General features: G+C 50.4%; 1 protein-coding gene across 2 annotated transcripts in view; it reads left to right on the top strand.

Moving 5' to 3' along the window:
* Positions 1-16,444, top strand: part of CDK18 (cyclin dependent kinase 18) — a 69,349-nt gene extending 52,905 nt beyond the window's left edge. For both annotated transcript variants that reach the window (XM_074936374.1, XM_074936372.1), the window contains 12 exons: positions 372-428; positions 1,574-1,688; positions 2,682-2,776; positions 3,755-3,817; positions 5,839-5,962; positions 6,460-6,580; positions 7,026-7,123; positions 7,858-7,963; positions 8,508-8,550; positions 9,623-9,713; positions 11,463-11,540; positions 14,313-16,444. In XM_074936374.1, coding sequence (XP_074792475.1) covers positions 372-428; positions 1,574-1,688; positions 2,682-2,776; positions 3,755-3,817; positions 5,839-5,962; positions 6,460-6,580; positions 7,026-7,123; positions 7,858-7,963; positions 8,508-8,550; positions 9,623-9,713; positions 11,463-11,540; positions 14,313-14,347 — 1,026 coding nt within the window. In that variant the 3' untranslated portion in view covers positions 14,348-16,444. The remainder of the gene's footprint in view (positions 1-371; positions 429-1,573; positions 1,689-2,681; positions 2,777-3,754; positions 3,818-5,838; positions 5,963-6,459; positions 6,581-7,025; positions 7,124-7,857; positions 7,964-8,507; positions 8,551-9,622; positions 9,714-11,462; positions 11,541-14,312) is intronic.
* The last annotated feature ends 4,911 nt before the right edge of the window (positions 16,445-21,355 follow it).

Here is a 21,355-nt window from a genome sequence, read left to right as displayed (position 1 = left end):
AATGATCATGGAATCGTAGCGATAGGAGCAGTGGAGGGCAATATTTCAAGCCACAGTCATATTGCAGAAGAAGACACTTAGCGCAGTGATGAAGTTAATAGCTTGCGTCATAGTTCCATGGAAGGAGAAGGCAGGTATCATTTGTTTCCTTTAAGCAACCAGTCAGTTGTGGTTTCCCTGTGATTGATTGGCTGCCTGGCTGCTCTCCCCTGCAGATAGCAATAAACGTGTATCTAGAACTGCTACCTGCCTTGATTTATCTCCCCCCAAAGCTCATACTGCCCAGCCTCCTTGACGTGACCTTCAGCCGCAGGGCTAATCTTTCCTCGGGAAGGATATTTCCTGCTGATGTTCTTCCCTTTTCTTTGCAGTCGGACATCGGATTTGGGAAGCTGGAAACCTATGTTAAATTGGAAAAACTGGGGGAGGTAAGGAGAACGTGAAATCAACTCAACGTTGTAGATGAAGTTAAGAACAGAGCCCAAGCTGCAAAGGACAGACCCAGAGCCAAACTTCCTCAGCATATGGGAGTTTGGTCCTGGCCCAGTGTGAGTTAAAAGTAACAAGAAATACTCAAACGTAGCACTTGCAGAGTTCTTTTGGGCCCAATCGAAAGACCATTGAAGCTGACAGGAATCTTGAAGTTGACTTTCAGGGGCTTTGGATCAGGCTTTTTATCTTCAAAGCAATTTACAAACACTCTATACAACCCTGCCCCACCCCCTTTCTTGGGTAATTAAGTGTTGTTCTCATTTTACAGTGGCAGAGAGGTTAAGTGATTTGCCTAAGGCTACAGAGGGAATCGGTGTAGAACTCAGATGTTCATGCTACCCAGGCTTGTTCTCGCGCCAATAGATCATTCCCACCCTCTCAAACTAAACTCTTAAAGGGCCATTTTCAAAGAATGGTGCCTAAGATGCACCCACAAAGCCCTTGCCCTTAAACAGGCAAAAGGTTATCTGGCTGCTTAGATGGCTACTCTAAATGCAGGATTGTATTTTCCATGCTGACAAATTAAGAAGGTGCCTTCTGAGCTCCAGCCTTGAAAATCTGGCCTTCAAGGTTTAAGCCCAAAACATAGACTCCCCTCCCAAAACTCTGGGTTTACAAAAGGTGTTAAATTGTGCAAGGCAATACTGTATTTACAGGAGGGGAAATTACCACCTGATCCACTGGGTTACTGAAGTATGACATTGAGTCCTATGAATATCTTACTGTATGTAATAATCCTGACCATCTTTCGTCAGCCGGGATCGACAGCATAGGTCTCTCCCACTTGAGTTAAAGGAGCAACTCCATTAGATGGTAGCAGTAGTAGGTTATTACATTCTACGTTAACCAGCCACTGGAGAGGGATTTAGCTAGTGTGCACAGTTGCATTGCTAGCAATGTCACCAGTGGTTGTAAAATTATCCTGCCCTTGTTTTTCAATCCCTTCCATCCAAAGATAAAAGGCTCCCATGGACATTGGTTTGTGGTACATGCAGGGTGTCAGATGCTCCCCTTAGCAGCCCTGCTCCATGCCATCCAAGTGTGAGTTCATGAGCTGCATTTCTCTGTCCCTTTCCCACAGGGCACCTATGCCACTGTCTTCAAGGGGCGCAGCAAGCTAACTGGGAACCTGGTCGCTCTGAAGGAGATCCGCCTGGAGCATGAAGAAGGAGCACCCTGCACAGCTATAAGGGAGGGTAAGGGGCAGTAGATACTTTTTGTGCTAAAAGACAACACACACAGGGATGGACCACAGCTCTGGAACTCGTGAGTATAAATGGTAGCAATTTATATCCGCTTACCAGATGGCGCTGCCTCAGCGCATGGGGCTAAACTTGATGCCTTCTCAAGATCCCTTCCAACCTGACATTTCTATGATTCAAATGAGCCCATAGTTAAGGCTACGTTTTAGTCACAGGTGTTTTTAGTAAAAGTCCTGGACAGGTCATGAGCAGTAAACAAAAATTCACGGCCTGTGACCTGTCCATAACTTGTACTATATACCCCTGACTAAATATTGAGCAAAGGGGCTGCAGGTGGTCTGGGGGGTGGTCTGGGGGCGCCGCTGGTGCTGGGGGTGGTCCAGGTGGCGGCACGCGGTCCAGGACCCCCGCTGGTCCTGGGAATGGGGGCCGGGCGGTCTCACCCTGCTGGTGCTCGGGCAGGGAGGGTTGGCAGGGCTGGCAGGCTCCCTACCCAACTCCATGTGTCCCTGCAGCTCCAGTGGGAGGGAATGCCAGGGGGCTCCACGCACTGCCCCTGCCATGAGCTCCTGCTCCACAGCTCCCATTGGTTGGGAACTGCAGCCAATGGGAGCTGCAGGGGCAGTGCCTGCAAGCAAGGACAGCGCGCAGAGCCCCCTGGCCCCTCCACCTAGGTCAGGAGCTGCTGGGACATGCCGGCCACTTCCGGAGAGCCCCCATGACTGTGTGAAAAGGAGGACGCTGCCTGCAATAGAAAGTTAGTAGCGAATCAGACTTCCCTTAGGGCTTGATGGGCAGCTCAGCCAGCCAATCCAAACCCACTCAGTCCTGAAGGACTGACTCTTCCATCTGCAAAACACTGACCCGGTCCATGAGGACCAGATGTTGGGACCCATCAGCCCTGCCTGGGCAGGTTGCCACCCCCCATGACAAAGTTTGCCGCCAATGGGTCCTCATGGCTAACGCTGTCTTCTTCTTGCCTTGCAGTTTCCCTGCTGAAGAACCTGAAACATGCAAACATTGTGACCCTCCATGATTTCATCCACACAGAGCGCTCCCTCACCCTTGTCTTTGAGTACCTGGTGAGTCCATGGGCTGCTTGCCTGGGCACTTGGTCTTGTGCTGGGGCAGTCTGGACACCCAGCTTTTCTCCTGCTGAGGGAGGGGTGGGGGCTCCTTCCAGACACGGGAATGGTTCATGGAATGATGAGAACTGTTGGTTGCAACAAAAGAGAAAAAATAGCAGAGAGATTCACGGGGAACAACATTTTTTTGTTTTTCAAAATTCTGAAAATTTCCAGACTGAGAATTCCCTGACCCGCTTTGTAATAGGTCAAGAAAGGGAACATTTCACAGTAATTTCATCAGCTATTTCCCTGATTTTTTTTACGTTACTATCTGTTTATTTAGAAGTATTGATGGGTTTATAAATCCTTGCCATGTAAATATCAGATATGAAACAATCAACATTACAACAATGAGATTTTGTTTAAAGAGACATTATGCAGGAATATAAACATCAGATCGCTCTGTGTACCAACCAACATTGCAGAGTGAGCATCATTACAACACCCACACAATATTAACATTTGATAGATAGGCCTGGTCTCTTCAATATGTGCAGTCAGAGATTTCACTCAGTTTTTTTTAATTAACAAAATATTTATTCACTTCTTATAACAATTGTCTGCTCTGAGCTCCTGTGTAACGTGGGCCATAGAATTTCACCCAGAGATTGCTGTATCAAGCCTGTTCACTTGTGTTTTGAAATGAGGGAGGCAAAGTTTTCCTAGCCCTCCATCTCCACCCATTCCCCCTAGCCCCTTGGGGGAGGGTTTGGGATGATCGTAATGGTTCTTTCTGACCATAACCTCTGTAAATCTGTGAAAAAGGTCTCAGGGTGTGTTAAAATTACCTGTGAGATTTAGCCACCCAGCCCTTGTTAAACCTCACTCACCAGGCTCAGCTTGACCATCGCCATGTGTTGTCAGTAACTTGCTGGGCACATGATTATTCATGGTCACTTAGAAGGTTCCTTCGGGACGTGCTTGTCGTTACAGGACAGTGACCTAAAGCAATATCTGGATAACTGCGGAAACCTGATGAATATGCACAACGTGAAGGTACGAGACCACTATCTTGCGGAAGGGGTTTACAGACTCTCAGGGGATGCTCTATGGTGGCCATGTTGAAGACCCAGGGAACTGAAGCAAGTTGCATTGCAGTCACTGGGGACTCAGACATTCACACTCAGATTATTCAGCTTATCCGATCCAGTGTGCATTATCATGTTCTTCTCAACAGTGAATTAATCTGCCATCGCGCTGCCCATTCACTTAGCATTGTTAGACGCCTCTGAAGTTCCTCACCATTTTCTCTGGCCTGGACTAACCTGAATAAGTTGGTGTCATCTGTAAACCCTGTTCACCCCCTTTCCTCAACCATTAATCAATAGTTTTACTAGTTGTCTGTATTACCGTTGATCCGATGGCAATTTCATTTCCTTCCTAGCATCTTATTGCAGGACCTTGTCAACGGATTTTAGAAAGTTCCCGAAACAGAGACTCCTCCCCTTGTCCAGTTCCTAGCAGAGTGGGGTGTTTGGTGTTAGTCTGGTGGCAAATGAGGAAACTGACTTCATTAAGGACAGAATGCAGCTACACTGGGGGGAGGGAGGGCACACTTCATAACTTCTGGAGACCGAGCTGACTGCACACCCCAAGAGCTCCTTGCATCCCTCCAGTCCCCTCTATTTCAGGGCCTCCCTGTAACTACTCCTTCATCTCCCCCCACCAGGAGTTCTGTGTGCCCCCCATGTCCCCTCCACCATACCAGAGTTCCCCATTCTTCCCCCCACCCATGTTATGGACTCTGTCTGCGCCCCTTCCTCACATTCCCACCTCAGGGCTCTGTGTATCCCCCACCATATCAGGTCCCCCGGTTTCCCTCCTCCCACCAGGAAAGGTGTGGGCCTCCCATTCCTCACCAGCATTGAATTTTGTCTGGGAGGGGAGTTATTCAGGATGTCAGCATGTTAGACTGTCTTGGGAGGATGAGCAGGGCTATTGTTATGCTTGGCAGCAATAGGAGGGGCCATGAATTCACTTATTTAATCTGTAAACAATTGCAGAGGTGCTTGAAGCTGTGGCCGCGCTAAACAGATGTCCGGGTTGCTGTGCATCCCTCATTTCCCCCCTTCCGGTTTTCCCTAAAATCCGTAAGGTTCTGCCCCTGGATGCCTAGAACATTCCCTGAACGTTTGGAATTGGTTGCATGTGGCAGAGGGAAGTTCCAGACAAACACAGAAATACCATCAATAATAATGATCATAATAATTATACCCAGCTCTTACCGAGTGCTTTTCATCAGTAGCTTTTCATTCAGTGGAGCGCCCGGCCTTTGCGAGCTCTGCCAATGAGTCAAAGAGAGAGAGGATCTCATGCTATGCTGCCAAAAAAAAAAAAAAAGGCCCTGGCCGTGAGTCTCAGAGCTTGGGTGTGCAGACTTGGGTTCACGGGGCTCCTGCTACAGCGTTAAAAGCAGCCAGGTATCGGTTCTGGCTCGGGCTGGAGCGTGGGCTCCGAAGCCGGAGGAGGGGAGAGGCCAAGCCCCAGGCTGAGCTGGAACAGCTCCGTGGCTACTTTTAGCTCGTGTCTGAGTCTGTCGAGCCAGGCCCTGAGACAGTGGAGTGTATTCGTCGGGTCAGATTTGCATTGACACACTGAAGGCCAGACTGTGTAGAGGGGCCTTACAGTGGACATGAATGTAATTTAGAAGTCAGTGTAATCTGCAGCCATGTTAAGGCCTCTGTACGCTGCCACATTGGTGTAAAGAGGCCTTAGCGTGGGTGTGAATCTGGCCCTTATTCTTGTGCTCCAGGCTGGAGACGCAGCAGTGCTGGCTTTGCACATTGCTCCATCCAGCGGTGGCACCTGTACGAAGTCTGAAATCAACCCAGAGCTGTCCACTGTGATTTTTATTCCCCGTTACAGCTAGTGATCGTTACTGTTACAGCTCACATTTATATCCACGCTGAAGGGTCCCAAGCCCATTGCAGGTTCTGCTTGTCCCTGCTCTGTGCTGAACAACATGCCAAGCCCTGTTTTCCCTCTGCTCTCACCCCTTCTGCTCCCCTCCCCCCAAGATTTTCCTGTTCCAGCTGCTCCGCGGCCTGTCCTACTGCCACAAGAGCAAGATCCTGCATCGAGACCTCAAACCGCAGAACCTGCTCATCAACGAAAGGGGAGAGCTAAAGCTGGCTGACTTCGGTGAGTAGGGCAGAGAGAGAAGAGCACCGGCCTGGGTTGGACCAGGTTCGGGCTGTGCAGACAACAGCGGTTGTGCAATCCCTGGAGCTGCAGAGCAGCATCGGGCAGGGGCAGCCCCAGACACAAGCTTGCTTGCACTTCTCAAGCTGGTGCTTTAGTCACCTCTGTATGGAAACTGCCTGCTCACTTAGCTAGGTTTCAACTTGGTGCCTGGCCTCTGAGGCGCACAGGTTAGGGGCCGGGCTTGGTCTGGGAATGCAGGGGGGCAGGACTCCTCTGGGAACATGGCTTCAGCACCTAACAGCTCCCATTTAAGCTCCTAAATGCAGTGGGCCAGATTGTCAGACGGGCAGCTCCAAATCTGGCCCGCTGCATTTAGATGCCTAGATGGGAGCTGAATTCTTTTGCAAACCTGGCCGTGCAGCTCCCTGGGATGGGCACGCTGCTGCCGCAAAACACAACAGGAGCCGTCTTGCTAACATCCCTTTCGTCTCTAGGTCTAGCCAGAGCCAAATCAATCCCCACGAAAACTTATTCCAACGAGGTGGTCACTCTGTGGTATCGGCCCCCCGATGTCCTGCTGGGATCGACTGTGTACTCCACACCCATCGATATGTGGTGAGCCGGCATCTGCATGCAGGGCGGGGTGGGACGGCTCCATCAGAGTCCCACATTAAGATTCCAAGCTCTGCGGGGCAGGGGAATTCATTGTCCTCCATGGGTCTGTACAGCACCAGGCACCCTGCTGCCCAGTTAAATAATGTTCAACAATAACACTGGGCTGCCGCCTGCTTCGGTTTCTGTGCCGTGTCCTGCATCTCGGAGGGCACAAGCTCTTTGGAGCAGGGGCGCTATGGCACGTGAACACGTGTGGTGCTGTGTGCATGGTTAGCTGTAATAATAGTGTGGTAGCTCTGGGTACTGATGTCTCTTCCAAGGGAACTGGTGGGAGCCTCATCCAAGGGCTGGAACTGGAAGAAACCAGGCTACGCTGGACACAGGGCAGGGACGGACTAGGACGGCTTTCCCATCTCTAATTCCAGTGTCTCTGCTGCTCCTTTAGGGGTGTGGGCTGCATACACTACGAAATGGTCACAGGACGGCCCATGTTCCCAGGCTCCACTGTGAAAGAAGAGCTCCATTTAATCTTCAAGCTTCTTGGTGAGTCTTCTGCATTCTCCCTTGTCTCCACGAGAGGGAGGTGGCTGGCTAAGCAGAGAGGGAAAACTGTAACCTCCCTGGTGCTGCTAGGCTGGCCTTTAACTCCCATCCTGTAAATCTGGTAGGATTTATGAGAGCAGTGGTTCTCAACCAGGGTAGGCAGAGGTCTTCCAGGGGGTACATCAATTCATCTAAATATTGCCAAGTTTTACAACAGGCTACATAAAAAGCGCTAGTGAAGTCAGCACACACTAACATTTCATGCAGACAATGACTTGTTTCTACTGCTCTATGTACTATCCGCTGAAATGTAAGTACAATATGTTAAAAATGAGCAAGTCAGCAATGTTTCAGATCCAGTGTGCTGTGACGCTTTTGTGTTTTTATGTCTGATTTTGTAAGCTAGTAGTTTTTAAGTGAGGTGAAACTTGGGATACACAAGACAAATCAGACTGAAAGGGGTACAGTAGTCTGGAAAGGTTGAGAACCATTGTACTGGAGAATCAGATCCTTTCTATAAGGTTTTATAACCTTCTTGTAGAATTTGAGAGAATTCTCTATTCAGTTCCAGGGGATGGTTCACACCGCCTATAGAATAGCCATTGTTTTTTAGTAGAGACAGTGGGGCTTTTCCACAGGGAGCTATTCTCTCTAGTGTCATCTAGTGTCGTTAAGAGCAACTTTCCATAGCCCATGCACAGGGTGATGTGTGTAAACCTGCCTTTCTTCCCCAGGCACCCCTACAGAAGACTCCTGGCCTGGAATCACATCCAACGAGGAGTTTAAGGGTTATCATTTCACCCGGTACCAAGCCCAGCCCTTGATAAATCATGCACCCAGGTACCTCCCTTGAGCAGAGACCCACACTTGCACTGTGGTTTCGGGCTATTCACAAATGGGAGACTAGGGCGATGAGTGTTGGGGTCGGGGCTGGACGGATAACCCTGGATATTAAGGATCTCCGCCAATCTCCAGAACAGGTGCAGGTGAAGCCAGCACCAGAGCAGGCCTCCTCCACTGTGCCCTGCTAATGTGCAAACAACTTGCCCTGGAAGGATGCCCCTCCAGGGGCTCGCAGATAAGTACCCATCTGACGGGCTTATTCCATCCTTTCTGCTGAGACTGCCACCACTCCAGATAGCAAGTGTGAATAATAGGGGGCTAATAGGGTCCTATACAAGACAAAGCTCCTAATATCGGGATGGTCCCAATAATACTGGGACGTCTGGTCACTCTATGAGGGGTGCCAATTAATACTTGGAACCCCGCCCACCAGATGGGCAGGGCAAGGCACTGTCCCCCATTGTGCTCGCACGGCCCTGCAGTGAGATCCTGAGCAGTGTACAGTCTCTGGGGCCTGGTTACAGTCTCCTTCTTTTCTCAGGCTGGACACAGAAGGGATCGACTTGCTGATGAGCCTCCTCCTGGTAAGTGGCCTGACCGTCCTGCCAGACTGCAGGGGGATGTCTTGGGTGGAGCTGCCACCCTGGGGCTCCGGGGCTGCTGCCTTCCTTCCTGGCTACCTATCATCGTCCTTCTCATCGGGGGGCTGGGACATAGGGCCTGGCCAGCTGCAGCTGGGAACACTGCACACACAACAGCCGATCTGATGCTAACTTGGGATCAAGGCTTTTCATTGGGAAGCACACAGGGAGGGGCTTCTATCGGAGGAGCCAACTGGGATATGTCCTGCTACCGTCCGCCTTGACGAAGGCATGTTCGTGTCTGATCATGCAGCCGTTGGAGTCCTCTAGAGAGCTTCATGGGCACTGGATCAGGCCCTCATGCCATAGAGCAGTGGCAAGGGGTTCTGGATCCAACTAAGCCATTTCTCTGACCCTAACACCAAGGTCTCAGTAGAGCTTAGTACCAACCCACTCCCATTACTTCAACCCGCTAACTGCCCTGAGTTCACTCAGAAACTCTCATGAACTCTCCCCTGTGGCTGGACAAGCCCTTCTACCTTCTTCTCCTGGTTCATGTCCTCCTTGATCAGAGCCCTTGTCATTACCTTCCCTTCAGTTTTTAGAGACGAGCTCATTTGTCCCTGTATTTAAAGTCAGTGGAACTCCCGAACTCCAAGCCAGCATCTCACCTGCGTTATCTGGTCGCTCACCTTTTCTCTGCTGCCAAGTTCCTGGTTCCACTTTCCTGGATTTGCCCAGAAACACAATGCTGCCCTGCAGCTGCTGCTGACCAGAAACAAATGCCATTTCCATCACGGCATTACTCCCCAGTGCCCACGTAGGTGCCCCAGCGTGGGATTTGGACACCCTACCTAGGGGCCCTGATTGAAAATTGGGGAGCTTGTCTCCACCTTCCCTTCCCCGTCTTCTCTTCTCCCACAGAACCTAACACGCAAACACACACACTCTCTGTGGTGACACACACAGAGCACAGGTAAACACCTGCACACACACACACACTGCTTATGTCATCGTTCACACACACACTCAGAGCTTATATCGCCCCACACGCCTCTTTCTGTGGTTTTTACAGTACGAAGCCAAATGCCGGATCTCCGCCGAAGAGGCCCTGCGACACCCTTACTTCAAGGCGCTGGGGGACCGAGTCCAGCTCCTCCCTGACAGTGAGCACACAGATTATCCTGTTGGGCTGTCCAAGGGCAGGACACAGCACTTCAGGGGCTGCCCAGCCAGTTGTTACATTTCTTACTGACACCCTTTGGGAAGTAGCACAGCCTCCCCCCGCCCGCCCATTGCTGAAAAACCCCGTGTCTGAGTCATGCGCCTCTGTGAAGTCCCCTCGTCGGTATTAAGCTAGATTTGGACACGTAATAATAGCAATACTTAGTAGGTTCAGAGCACTTTACAAAGAAGGTCAGGATTGTTATCCCCTTTGTACAGATAGGGAAACCAAGGCACACAGAGAGGAAGTTTCTTGCCCAAGCAGGCCTGTGGCAGAGCCAAGAAGGGGACCCAGGTCTCCTAGTTCCAGTCTTTCAGAGTAACAGCCGTGTTAGTCTGTATCCGCAAAAAGAAAAGGAGTACTTGTGGCACCTTAGAGACTAACCAATTTATTTGAGCATAAGCTTTCGTGAGCTACAGCTCACTTCATCGGATGCATACTGTGGAAAGTACAGAAGATCTTTTTATACACACAAAGCATGAAAAAATACCTCCTCCCACCCCACTCTCCTGCTGGTAATAGAAGTGAGCTGTAGCTCATGAAAGCTTATGCTCAAATAAATTGGTTAGTCTCTAAGGTGCCACAAGTACTCCTTTTCTAGTTCCAGTCTAGTGCTTTGGCTATATTGCACCCATGGGCATTGGGCCAAGCCAGGCTATGTATCTAGGCTCCCTCGTCCCCGGGAGCTCCGCATTCGGGCTCAGCCCTGCACTAGGCAGGCAGGGAGCACGTCTCACGTCAGGGCCCGGGGAAGGTGCTGAGGGGAGCTGATAAAGAACCAGGTTTAATCAAAAATGAATTTTTTTGTGGAAAAAATCTCCGTTTTGACAGTGTTTTTCGTCGTCTGAAAAAGTTTCTAAATGAAAAATGTCTGGTGGGGGAAGAGGGTTTTTTTTAGTATTTTCGAAATTGTTCATGTTGCTAGTGTGAGGAACCTGCTTTTCTCCCTGACAAAACCAGGGAGAAGGTCAAGAAGAGCGTTCCTTTCAGAGCGGTAGAGACACTTTCAACCCTTTCTGACTCTTTTCCAACTGGCACAAGTTGGAAGACAGAAAGTGGGAGTTTCGCAGGTTTTCTCACACTTCCTTTATTTCTGAAATGTTTCCCGTGGGAAAACTGTAGTTTCCTATGGGAAAACTTCAAATGAGCATTTTTCCTGTGAAAAATTCCCACAGGAAACCTTCCCATTAGCTGCCCAGTTCCAGAGCCGATCAGGACAGAGCGCACAGGGCACCGCTCCTGCGTGAACGAGCAGCTGCTGAGTCGTCCTGCCCCACAGCAGGCGGTGGGCCTAACAGGCGAAGGCAGAGCCTTATTAACACCCGAAGGATTGTGCTTAAGCACGGCTCTTTAGAGAGCCCCATTCCGTGGCTCTGTGCCCGTTTAGAGAAAGGGAGCCAGGTACTCAGGCAGCTTGAAGCTGTGGCATATTAGGGAGGGGAATTGTGGGTTCAGGGACACCACAGTGTGAGGGATCTGGGCACTATCGGGCCAGGGGAATTGTGGGCCTGTGGGTGCTGTGGGGTGGGGGATCTGGGCATGACAAGATGGAGAATTCATGGGAGCCGCAGAGTGAGCACCAGGGGTGAAGCTCTGAGGGCTCGTTGGTGTTTGGCTTCCTATGGAAGCTCAGATCGCAGCTCACCCAGCCAGTTGCATGAACTCTCAACTTCTCTTTCCCTTCACCCAGATGCCTCCATCTTCTCTCTGAAGGAAATACAGCTTCAAAAGGACCCTGGCTACCGAGGTTCAGCCTTTCAGCAGTCAGGTAGGACGCTGCAGCGGGGCACAGAGCCCTAATCTGGGCCCCGTGGGAGGAGAGGCACTCTAGAAATGCTCAGAGCTGGAAGGTACCATGCTCTCTGGCAGCACCTTCCATGTGAGGATCCCAAAGCGCAGAACAAGCACATGTGCAATTAGCCGCACAGCCCCCCAGGAGGGAGATAGTGTCCTATCCCTGCTTTACAAATGAGGGAAACTGAGGCACAGAGAGGGAACTTGTCCAAGGTCACACAGTGAACCTAATTCTCCACTGCATTGCATCATGGGGAGTCATTTACCCCCCCCAGGTGTAAAACACTGCCAGGTCAGAACCCTGTGCCCTCACCAGTGGCTGTGTTTCACACCCACTTCCCTCTCGCATGAATAACAACACGAGGTGCCAGGCAGCAGGTGCCCAGGCCCATTGAGTCTGTGGGTCTAGAATTCAAGGGCCCGCTCCTCCTCTCGCTTACACCAGTTTTACACCACAATCGGCTGCAGAGTTACTCCAGATTGACACCAGCGTGAGTGAGAGCTGAATCAGGCCCCAGGTCTGAATCAGGTCTCCAGAGTCAGTGCTGTGCTTTCCCCACAAGAGCTAGACCCTCCCGTGTGGGTGGCCCCGTGGGACGACAAGGCTTTGCCCACACTGGAGTGGAGGGGTGAGTCCCAGCTCGGGCAGACGTACCTGTGCTACAGCCACATGGGCAGCAGGAGGCGCTACCAGCTCAGGGGCCAGTCCTGTCTGAAACCGTAGGTACGTACTGGGGCGGCTAGCCCATCCTGCCACCGCGGCTACGCTGCTGGTTTTAGCACGCCGGCTCCATCACAGGGGATGTCTGCCTGAGCTGGCAATTACGCCCCCAGCCCAGTGGAGACAGACACTAGAAACAGCAAGGCCAGTGTGGGGAGCTCTGCCTCCCAGGCTCTGATTCAACCGATCCTGTCTCCTGCTGGCCTTGGGAGATCCTGGCCTGCCCCGCGCTGGTGTGGTCACGCTGACGCCCGCTGCAGTGACAGCACTGGACTGCATCCATGTGCAACGCCTCACGCACCTGGTATCCTGCCAGCCTTTCCACGCCGTCCAGGCAGTGCCATGCGGGTGATGTGTACGCCGCGCTGCGGTGACCTTCTCTTCCAAGCAGCCGGGCGGGTCCCATTGTTTGTTTCTCAGATTAATGTCAGGGGAAAGTCTGTTTGGATTAGTGGGAAATGCCTCAAAGCAGCCTCTCCCCATCCCCTTCCCCGTATGCAGGTGCACACCTCAGAGTCCCCTAGCTGATTGGGAGGAGGTTATTAGTGAGGGGAAATGATTGGGCCTAATTATGGTGTCATGACTAAGTGTCAGGACTCCTGGATTCTGTTCCCAACTCTGCCACTGCCCTGCTGTGTGACTTTAGGGACGAGTCATGTCCCGTCTGGAGATTTACTGACCTGCCATATCAGGGGTGGGTGGGTTCTCAGGCCGGCACTCGGAGTTCCACAGAAGAAAAGCAATACAGTACCCGCTGAGCAGGCCAGACACAGCTCCCAGGCCTAGCCCCCCAACACCCCACCTTAGAAGATTCAGATCCAGATCTTTGTCGTGGACCAAACCAGAACCCTGGATTAGGGCGCTCATGACCAGGGAAGTTTGGATCAAGATTCAGATGTTGTGGCTGACCCTGGACCAAACTAAACACATCAGATCACAACATCCCTGAGCTTAGGGCGAGTTCGGCTCCAAAACCTGACACGCAGGGCCCTTCTTCTCCAGCTTCATATTATTGACACATTTGTTAATATTCAGCTGTGTCCAGAAAAGCACAATGGGGCCAGTGGCCCCCTGGCGTAAGTCCACTGGTTTAGATGCAGTTATGTCAGGGATCAGTCTTGGCCTGAACCACTTTGCATGGTCTCCAGACTCTGTTTCCTTGGCTCAAAGGTTGTAGCGGACTCATACATTTTTCCACATGACTTAGCCACTAGAAGGAGACATTGCACCAGACTGTTAGTGGGTTACATCATCAAGAAGCATCTATGTTCTAGTCCAGAGGTGGGCAAACTATGGCCCGCGGGACAGTCCTGCCTGGCCCCTGAGCTCCTGGCCGGGGAGGCTCGCTCCCGGCCCCTCCCCTGCTGTTCCCCCTCCCCCACAGCCTCAGCTCGCCATGCGGGCAGCACTCTGAGCTGCCGGACTGCGCACGCCTGCAGGGCAGCGCATCTGGTTCCGGCTGGGCGGCGCGGCTCCAGACAATCTGCTCTGAGCAGCATGGTAAGGGGGCCAGGGCCGGGGGGTTGGATATGGGGCAGGGAGTCCCAGGGGGCAGTCAGGGAGCAGGGAGCGGTTGGATAGGGCAGAGGTTCAGGGGGGGTCAGGGGACAGGGAACAGGGGGGATTGGATAGGGGGTGGGGTCCCAGGGGGCCTGTCTAGGGGTGGGGGTGTGGATAGGCATTGGGGCAGTCAGGGGACAGGGAGTGGGGGGGGGGGTTAGAGAGGGGGTGGGGTCCCGGGGGGGTGGTTAGGGGCAGGGGTCTCTGGAGGGGGCAGTCAGGGGACAAGGAGCAGGTGGGTTGGATGGGTCGGAGGTTCTGAGGGGGGCAGTCGGGGGGCGGGAAGTGGGAGGGGGCGGATAGGGGGCGGGGACCAGGCTGTTTGGGGAGACACAACCTTTCCTTCCCGGCCCTCCATACAGTTTTGCACCCCGATTTGGCCCTCGGACCAAAAAGTTTGTCCACCCCTGTTCTAGCCTTTCTGATCTCTGTCTCTCTCTCTCTCTCTCTCTTTTACTCTTCCAGCCCGAGGGAAAAGCAGGAGACAGAGTATATTTTAAACTTGGCTCTTGTTCCCTTTGTCACCATGGAGATCAAAGCACTGAGAAAGGAGAGGACTTCATGCTCCCACAGGACCCATCCACAGAATTACTGACTCTAACAGGAAGATACTGGAACGCCCCTCTACCATGGGGTGCCCTCTGTCTGCCCCCCAGAATCCCACTTCTGACACCAGTCATCCCACCAGTAGTTGTTTTCAAAGGAGCTCTGCCCCCAGTTGCTCATTTTTCATGTGACACCACCAAGAGTAAACTACTGCATTCTATACCCGGGTAAGGTACTTTAACTAGTGACTAGCTACCCTGGGAGTAGCCCTGAACTCAGGAGAGTTGTGTGCCGGCCTTGTTACAGTCCTGTTTGCTGCAGGACAGGGAAGTGATCTGGAGTGAATAGGGGCGCCGCAGGCAGAGGGCAGAATCTCCAAGGATTGGCAGACAGCTGGGTGGTCATATCGCGGAAGACATTTCTGTGAATGCACGGCATGCCTCTGCTTGGGCACCCTGCTATGCCCACCGGTGGGGAAGTCAGACCTGGCAAGATGCATTGCACTGAATGAAGGAGATGCTCTCACCAGCAGGGGGCGCCCTATGGTGAGCCCCATCCAGGGCTTCCTGACATCAGACATTGAGTTGGGATGGAAACATGTAACGAGGGAGCGCTCTCCTTCAGCCCCTCCCCCCATGGTTATCAACCAGGGATTCCTCTTCCCCACCCCATAATTTGAGTCTCATGCACAGTTCCTGGGATTGCCTGAACGGCAGCCCCAGGAGGTGCAGAGGAAAGAGGCTGTTAAGGGGAAAATGCAGATTAGCTGGATTCCTCTGATCCCCTCAGTTTCCCCAACAACCCGACCCCCCCACCCCTCCCACAAGTTTATTTTCTAAGCTCTGACACCTGTTTTGCGGCAGTTCCCAGCCCCTCTGATTTAGCGAGAAACCAGTGAAGTCCCGTTTCCTACATCAAAATCATGCTGTGTTTCTAATCTGCCTTGCGCGGAAAGGTGCGTTTCCACTAGGAAAAGGACCCATTTCCCAGCGTGCGGCTCTGGAATTGCAGCAAATTGTCCAGCCAGTTGGGCCCATCTTTGAGCTCATTGCAAAACATGAACGAGCACAAGTAGTTTCACCTATTGGTGCAAATGAGCTGTGAATGCACAATGCTGCGTCATTCCACCTTTGTGGTGGGCGTGCAAAGGTGCCGACCCTACCTCTGCAAGGCTGCAGGATCATGACCCAACTCAAACATAACACACCCTATTAAGCAGAAAACAGACCCACCTTTCACGACCTACCCGGTTCCCTAGGACTGAGCATATTGGTTTTGCCCCATGTATTGCACACCTGCTGCACTCAATGGGACTCAAGCGCTTTGTTTGCTTTGCATATGTTCCTCCCCCTCTATTCCCAGGCTGTGCTCAATCCTTTCTGGTACAAGAAGGACCTGCTCAAACCTTCCTCCAAAGCTCAAACCAAACCTGAAACTTTTTTTTTTTTTTTAAGTTTGAAAAATTTGTCAGAATTTTTTGATTGGTTGGTTGATTTGGGGATTTTTTTTATTTATTTTTTTAAGTTTTCATTCCCCGTCCGGCTACCTCATCCTCACCGATACCCATCATGGCCCAGCTAGCACCAGGAGATGATGGGGCATTGCTCTAGAGAGCATGCATCATGGGCTGGTAGACTGACTGTGGGACTGGTAGGCAGGAAGTCCTGAGTTCTAATCCAGACTCTCCTACTCACACACCGAGTAGCCTTGGGCAGGTGATGGCACTCTTCTGTGCCTCAGTTTCCTCATCTGTCAAATGGGGCTAATAATCATTAGCTGCCTCACTGTGAGGCAAAGCATAAGTTAGAAATGGGCCTGGATCTGAACTTTCCCAAAGCTTGAGGAGGTTTGGATCCAAGGTTCCAATGCAGGTCAGACTCTAAATGCTCAGCATGATCATCCCCATGAGATTCCCAGCCCACTCTATACACCAAAGCAGGTTGGACCAAGTTAGGCCACTCCCAGATAAGCATCCAGACCTGTGCATTGTGTGAGATTTGCCCATCCCTGGTAGGTTTCTTTCGGTGTGTGTCCAGTATACAGCTAGTTGGGGAAAACACTTTGTTTCCATCCATTAACTCATTCAGCACTTCATTGGGTAGCACGTGAGTGATGCAGCCAGCCTTTCTGCATGCACATAGAAATAGTGTTCTCTGTGCCAGCTGTATCAGGGGTTTTCTTTTGACATGTAAGAGGAAGGTTTACAATATTTGGTTGGTGTTAGCTAGAGTAAGTTTTAACCCCTGTTCCCCTTTAGCTATCCCTTAACAAAGCTTTTTCCATGAGCATTTCCTAGGTAGAGCAGGAATCTGTGCCACGGGCTTACTCTTTCCATTGCAGACACCTCTATTTGTGGGTGAGTAACTCAATTGTTTACCCCATCGATGAAACTTCTCCTGTCGGCTCTGATTCAGCAAGGGACTTAAATGTAGGCTCAGTTTTAAGCACCCGAGTAATCCCATTGATGTTAGTGGGCCTACTCACGTGTTACAAGTTAGGCACTTGTTTAAGGAGCTGTGCTAAATTGGGTCCCGTAATGTCCCAGCCTAGGGGTGAATATGGACCTAATCCATCTGTCCCCTTGTGAGTTATAGGGCCAAGTCCATCACTAGCCTGGGACAATGCTCCCCATCACTGGAATGTAGAGCACTCATACCCAGTGCCAATGTCTCTTGCTTATTCTCCTACATACCTTGTCTGTGTTCTTCCTGCTCTCATCAGCCCCAGGCTCTGAGGACTCATGTAGTCATGTAAGTCGTGATCAGTTATGTTGTAACATCTGTGGCCGCCTCTGAATCACAATTGCTACAATTCTGTGCTTGGAGTCTGTTTGGAATTTCCTGGCCACAGCAAGGATAGAACTCAGCGCTTCCTGCTCCAAAGTCACAGGCTCCTGCCACCTGAGCGAAAGGGGGATCCCCACTGAGCTTTCTGAGTATAGAGCCTATGAAGCCCACTTAGGCAGGTCTAGTTCCATCCTGTAGAAGTTGCCCTAGAAATTCTTGGTGTCCAACATAGTGAGGTTCTGGGGCAGCTAACAATTTGTTACACTGTTAACGACAGCGATGTTTTCATTGTCTTTGGGGCAGAAGAGGAAAAAGTGGTCTACTGGTGCTTGCAGTCTGTTTTCTGAGCACCCGCAGCGCCCACTGAAATTAACTTTTGTCGGAAGTGCACAGTGCCTCTGAAAATCAGGCCCTGTCTGAATCAGCTTAAATCCTTCCAAGCCTAGGGACCAGATCTTCAGATAAAGGACAGACAAGACTTTAAGAAGGCTTACAGGAGAGCGAGGGCCAGTGGCTTGGTAGGGTCAATAGAATCAAAGAAATCAAAGGTGGAAAAAGATGTTATTAAGTCAGCTCATCCATCCCCCTTAGTCTTTTGGCTCTAACAACACAGGCTTCTAGCGCTGGTGCTAAAGGAGAGCTCCCTTACCTGGCATCAGTAGCAGGCACTTGGTCTCTAGAGAGCGCCACCAGTCTCTTGGACAAACACGTCAGCATAGTGCGTACCCTGCCTCCCACGCCAGTGCCGATAGGGCTGATTTTCAAAGGTGTTGCTGAGCATCTGAGGTGCCTGTTGGCTTCAGCTGAATCAGTGGGTGTTCAGCGCCTCTGGAAGCCTGCCCCTTTCCCTGCCACTGTCCACTCGAGAGAGGCCCACCATGGAAATACCAGGGAGAGGAGAGCAAGGGAGGCAATGTCACCGACGAGTGGAGTCATCCGGGGCTGCAGACTGGGACAGAAGGGTATCAAATGACCGTGACCGTGCAGCCGGGACTGTTTTCTCCAGTGAACGAGAAAGTTATCTCCAAGCCTGTGACCTGTATGCTCTTTACTCCTGCGTAGCTCTGTCCGTTCCCCCACACACCCTTCCTGAAGGAGATCTCTTGGGCTGGACACTCTTATTTATTAGCCTATTGAGCTGCTATCAGGGTGAGTTTAAGATAACACCTTTTGTTCCACTGCATTATTCCTTGCATAATGACAGGTTTCAGAGTAGCACAAAAGCTTATGCTCAAATAAATGTGTTAGTCTCTAAGGTGCCACAAGGACTCCTTTTCTTTTTGCATTATTCCTATTCAGGAGAGCGATAGCGCATGTAAATATTTGGCAGCCCTCTGAGCAGGGTTTGATTTATAAGCCCCCAGGACTCACTCCCTGGCAGGGCTTGGCAGGCTGAGTCCTAGTTGTGTGATCTCTGGGTTCCTGCACATGCTCTGCCGGTAAATGCCTTCCAGACACCTACATCGGAGCAGAAGCCTTTAGTACAGTGGCATGAGGACACTGGTCAGATCCTGAGCAAATGTAAATTGCCATAGCCCCACTGAAGCTAGTGGTATTTAGGTGCCTGAAGAGGCAGATAGGCTCCTACTGGGGTTTACAAAAGCTTCTAAGCAGGTTAGGTGCCAAACTCCCATTGAAAGCCAGTAGGCGATAAGTATCCAACTCACTTGTAAATCCAACTAGGCACCTATCCGCATGCTTAGGTGCCACAATATGTTTATAAATCTGGCCCCTCTGCAGATTCGCATCTGCGGAGCATTCAGCTCTGTCTCCTTTGGCAAATGAATCCAGTTCTGTTCCACTGTGTATGTAGAGCGTTGCATTAATTTGAGTGTTTTCAAGGCTGAAGCATTGGTTGTATTTTGTTTCCTAGGGTTTCATGGGCATTATTTGGTAATTGCTTGGTGCAGCTGAGCTGTTTGCAGAAGGGAGATGGCAAATGCAATTAATAATTTCATAGATTCAAGAACTAGAATAGAGATTCAGCCAGGAATCGCTGACCTACCTCGTCTGTTTGACAAGAAGCATGCATTGTACTGTAATATGGTATTGCCATGAGCTGGCACACTTCAAGGCTGTGATCAACTGGATTGGCTACTCTGGTTGGAGTATCAGCAATATTAATGGAGTGCGTTAGCCCAGTTGTTCTTGCTGCACATCGAGTTCTTTAGGCGTGGTACTCTTCTCACTTAGCAAGGTGTGTATCAGCCAACTTCACTGAAGTCAGTGGAATGACCCCAGTGTAAAACTGGCGTGAGTCAGTGGAGAATCAAACCCTGTGTTACTAATCCAGTATTAGGTTTGTGAGCACAAGTAGTTCCCCGTTGGAAACTGGGTTTTGTTTAGCTCTGTCCCAGTCTGACAGCCAGTTCAGGCAAGGCTTGGAGAGAGTCTTAACCGAAACCTGCTCTATCCCCAGAGATATGTGAACCTTTTCCCCCCTCATGGCCAGCAAGTAGAATTAAAAGGACATAAGAACAGCTATACTGGTCAGACCATGGGTCCATCTAGCCCACTGTCCTGTCTCTGAAACTGGCCAAAGCCAGATGCTTCAGAGGGAATGAACAGAACAGGGCAATTTTGAGTGATCTGTCCCCTGTCGTCCAATCCTGGCTTCTGGCAGTTGGAGGTTTAGGGATACCCAGAACATGAGGTTGCATCCCTGGCCACCTTGGCTAATAATAGGACCTCCCCCGCATTTAAAAATGCTTTTTATAAAACCTAATAGAAAAAAGGCCATGACTTTTATTAACTCAATACATTTAAATCGGTGGATTTAAACATTCTCCAGAACTACAGCACTAAGACCAGGAAGTGAAACTGATCAGTCTAATATCGCCTGATGAAGCACATACATGGAATAGTGGGTTAAAAGTAGAGCTGGTTGAAAAACTGGAAGTTGCTATGGTTTTATTTTTTTAATGTTCACAGGTTTGAGTGTGTTTTGACCAGCCTTTAGTGTGGTTGAAATTTTTCCAACAACTGGAATTTCAAGGAAACTTTTCTGCACTTTTTTTTTTAATTTCTTGGTTTTTTTGTAGACTTTTTAAAATTTTTTGACCAGCTCTAGAAAAAAAGTGGGTTGGATTTTTCTTTCAAATCTAGGCAGTACTCCTTTAAAACGCTGTATTCTTCCGTCCCAACAGCTGATCTCTAGCTCCAGTAATGCCGATAACGCTAGTGTCAATAACAATGTCTGTGTTACAGGGCAACAATAAAACTTTGGCGACATAGTCATTTTATTTCCGACTCCCCATACACCTTTCCTGGCTCGACGCATTTGCAGATTTTTGTTGCAATTTTAAATAGCAAAACTGCAGTGTGTCTGTTCTCATGGTAACGAGGAAATAAGCATTTTTCTCCCCCTCCTTTAAGGTGGATAATTAGAGGAACCATTTTCTCCTAGCTTCCGAGCTGTGTGTGTGTTTTCTCATGACTTGGCTTCACTCAGAAATGAGGTCATTGTTAGAACATGATCTTGAGGAGTTGATTTAACTAACATGATGTTTAACATGACCTTGCAGTCCATGTCATCTTGTAGGGGGAAATGGTGCTTAAGATCAGACCAGCTGGTTGGGGTTAAACCTAGGGGTCCAGCTGGCACCATATTAACACACACAGATTTCTGTCTGCACTGACTGCAAAGGTGTATTTAACACCACTTTAGTTAATATGCCTCCTCAAGGTCATGTTCTAACAGCCTCATTTTTGAATGAGGACAAGGCCCCAGTGATGCAAGAACCTTGAGTCACTAAGGCTCGGGGTAAAGCAGGCAGGTGGAGAAACAGCAGGAAGGTGGAAATGGCTGAGCCCTACAGATTCGCATCTCAGTGGGCTTTGTGCCTTAATATCTGCTTGTGGAGTGGAGACCAGGACCCCCATGGGTTTGATTCTGCTCTCACGTGGGTATTACACTGGTGGAACTGAAAGCAGAAATAGATCCCTTTATCTTAATTAGGACGCTGTCACTGTGGCCTCTGATAGGAAGATCCCATGTCAGGTGCAGCTGCAAATTTTTGATGCCTGCAAACCTCACTCATTGGAGTGATCCCTACTCAAGGGGAGCATCCTCAGTGGAGTCCTAGATCCAGGCCATAACCAAATGCTACAGCATAATTCGTATCAGTTCAACCAACCGGCTCCTAGTGAGATCTCTCAGTCCATAGGGCCTGATCC

This window comes from Natator depressus, chromosome 21, assembly GCF_965152275.1.
Source record: "Natator depressus isolate rNatDep1 chromosome 21, rNatDep2.hap1, whole genome shotgun sequence".
Classification (NCBI taxonomy): Eukaryota; Metazoa; Chordata; order Testudines; family Cheloniidae; genus Natator; species Natator depressus.
This window is presented reverse-complemented; position numbering and strand designations above follow the sequence as displayed.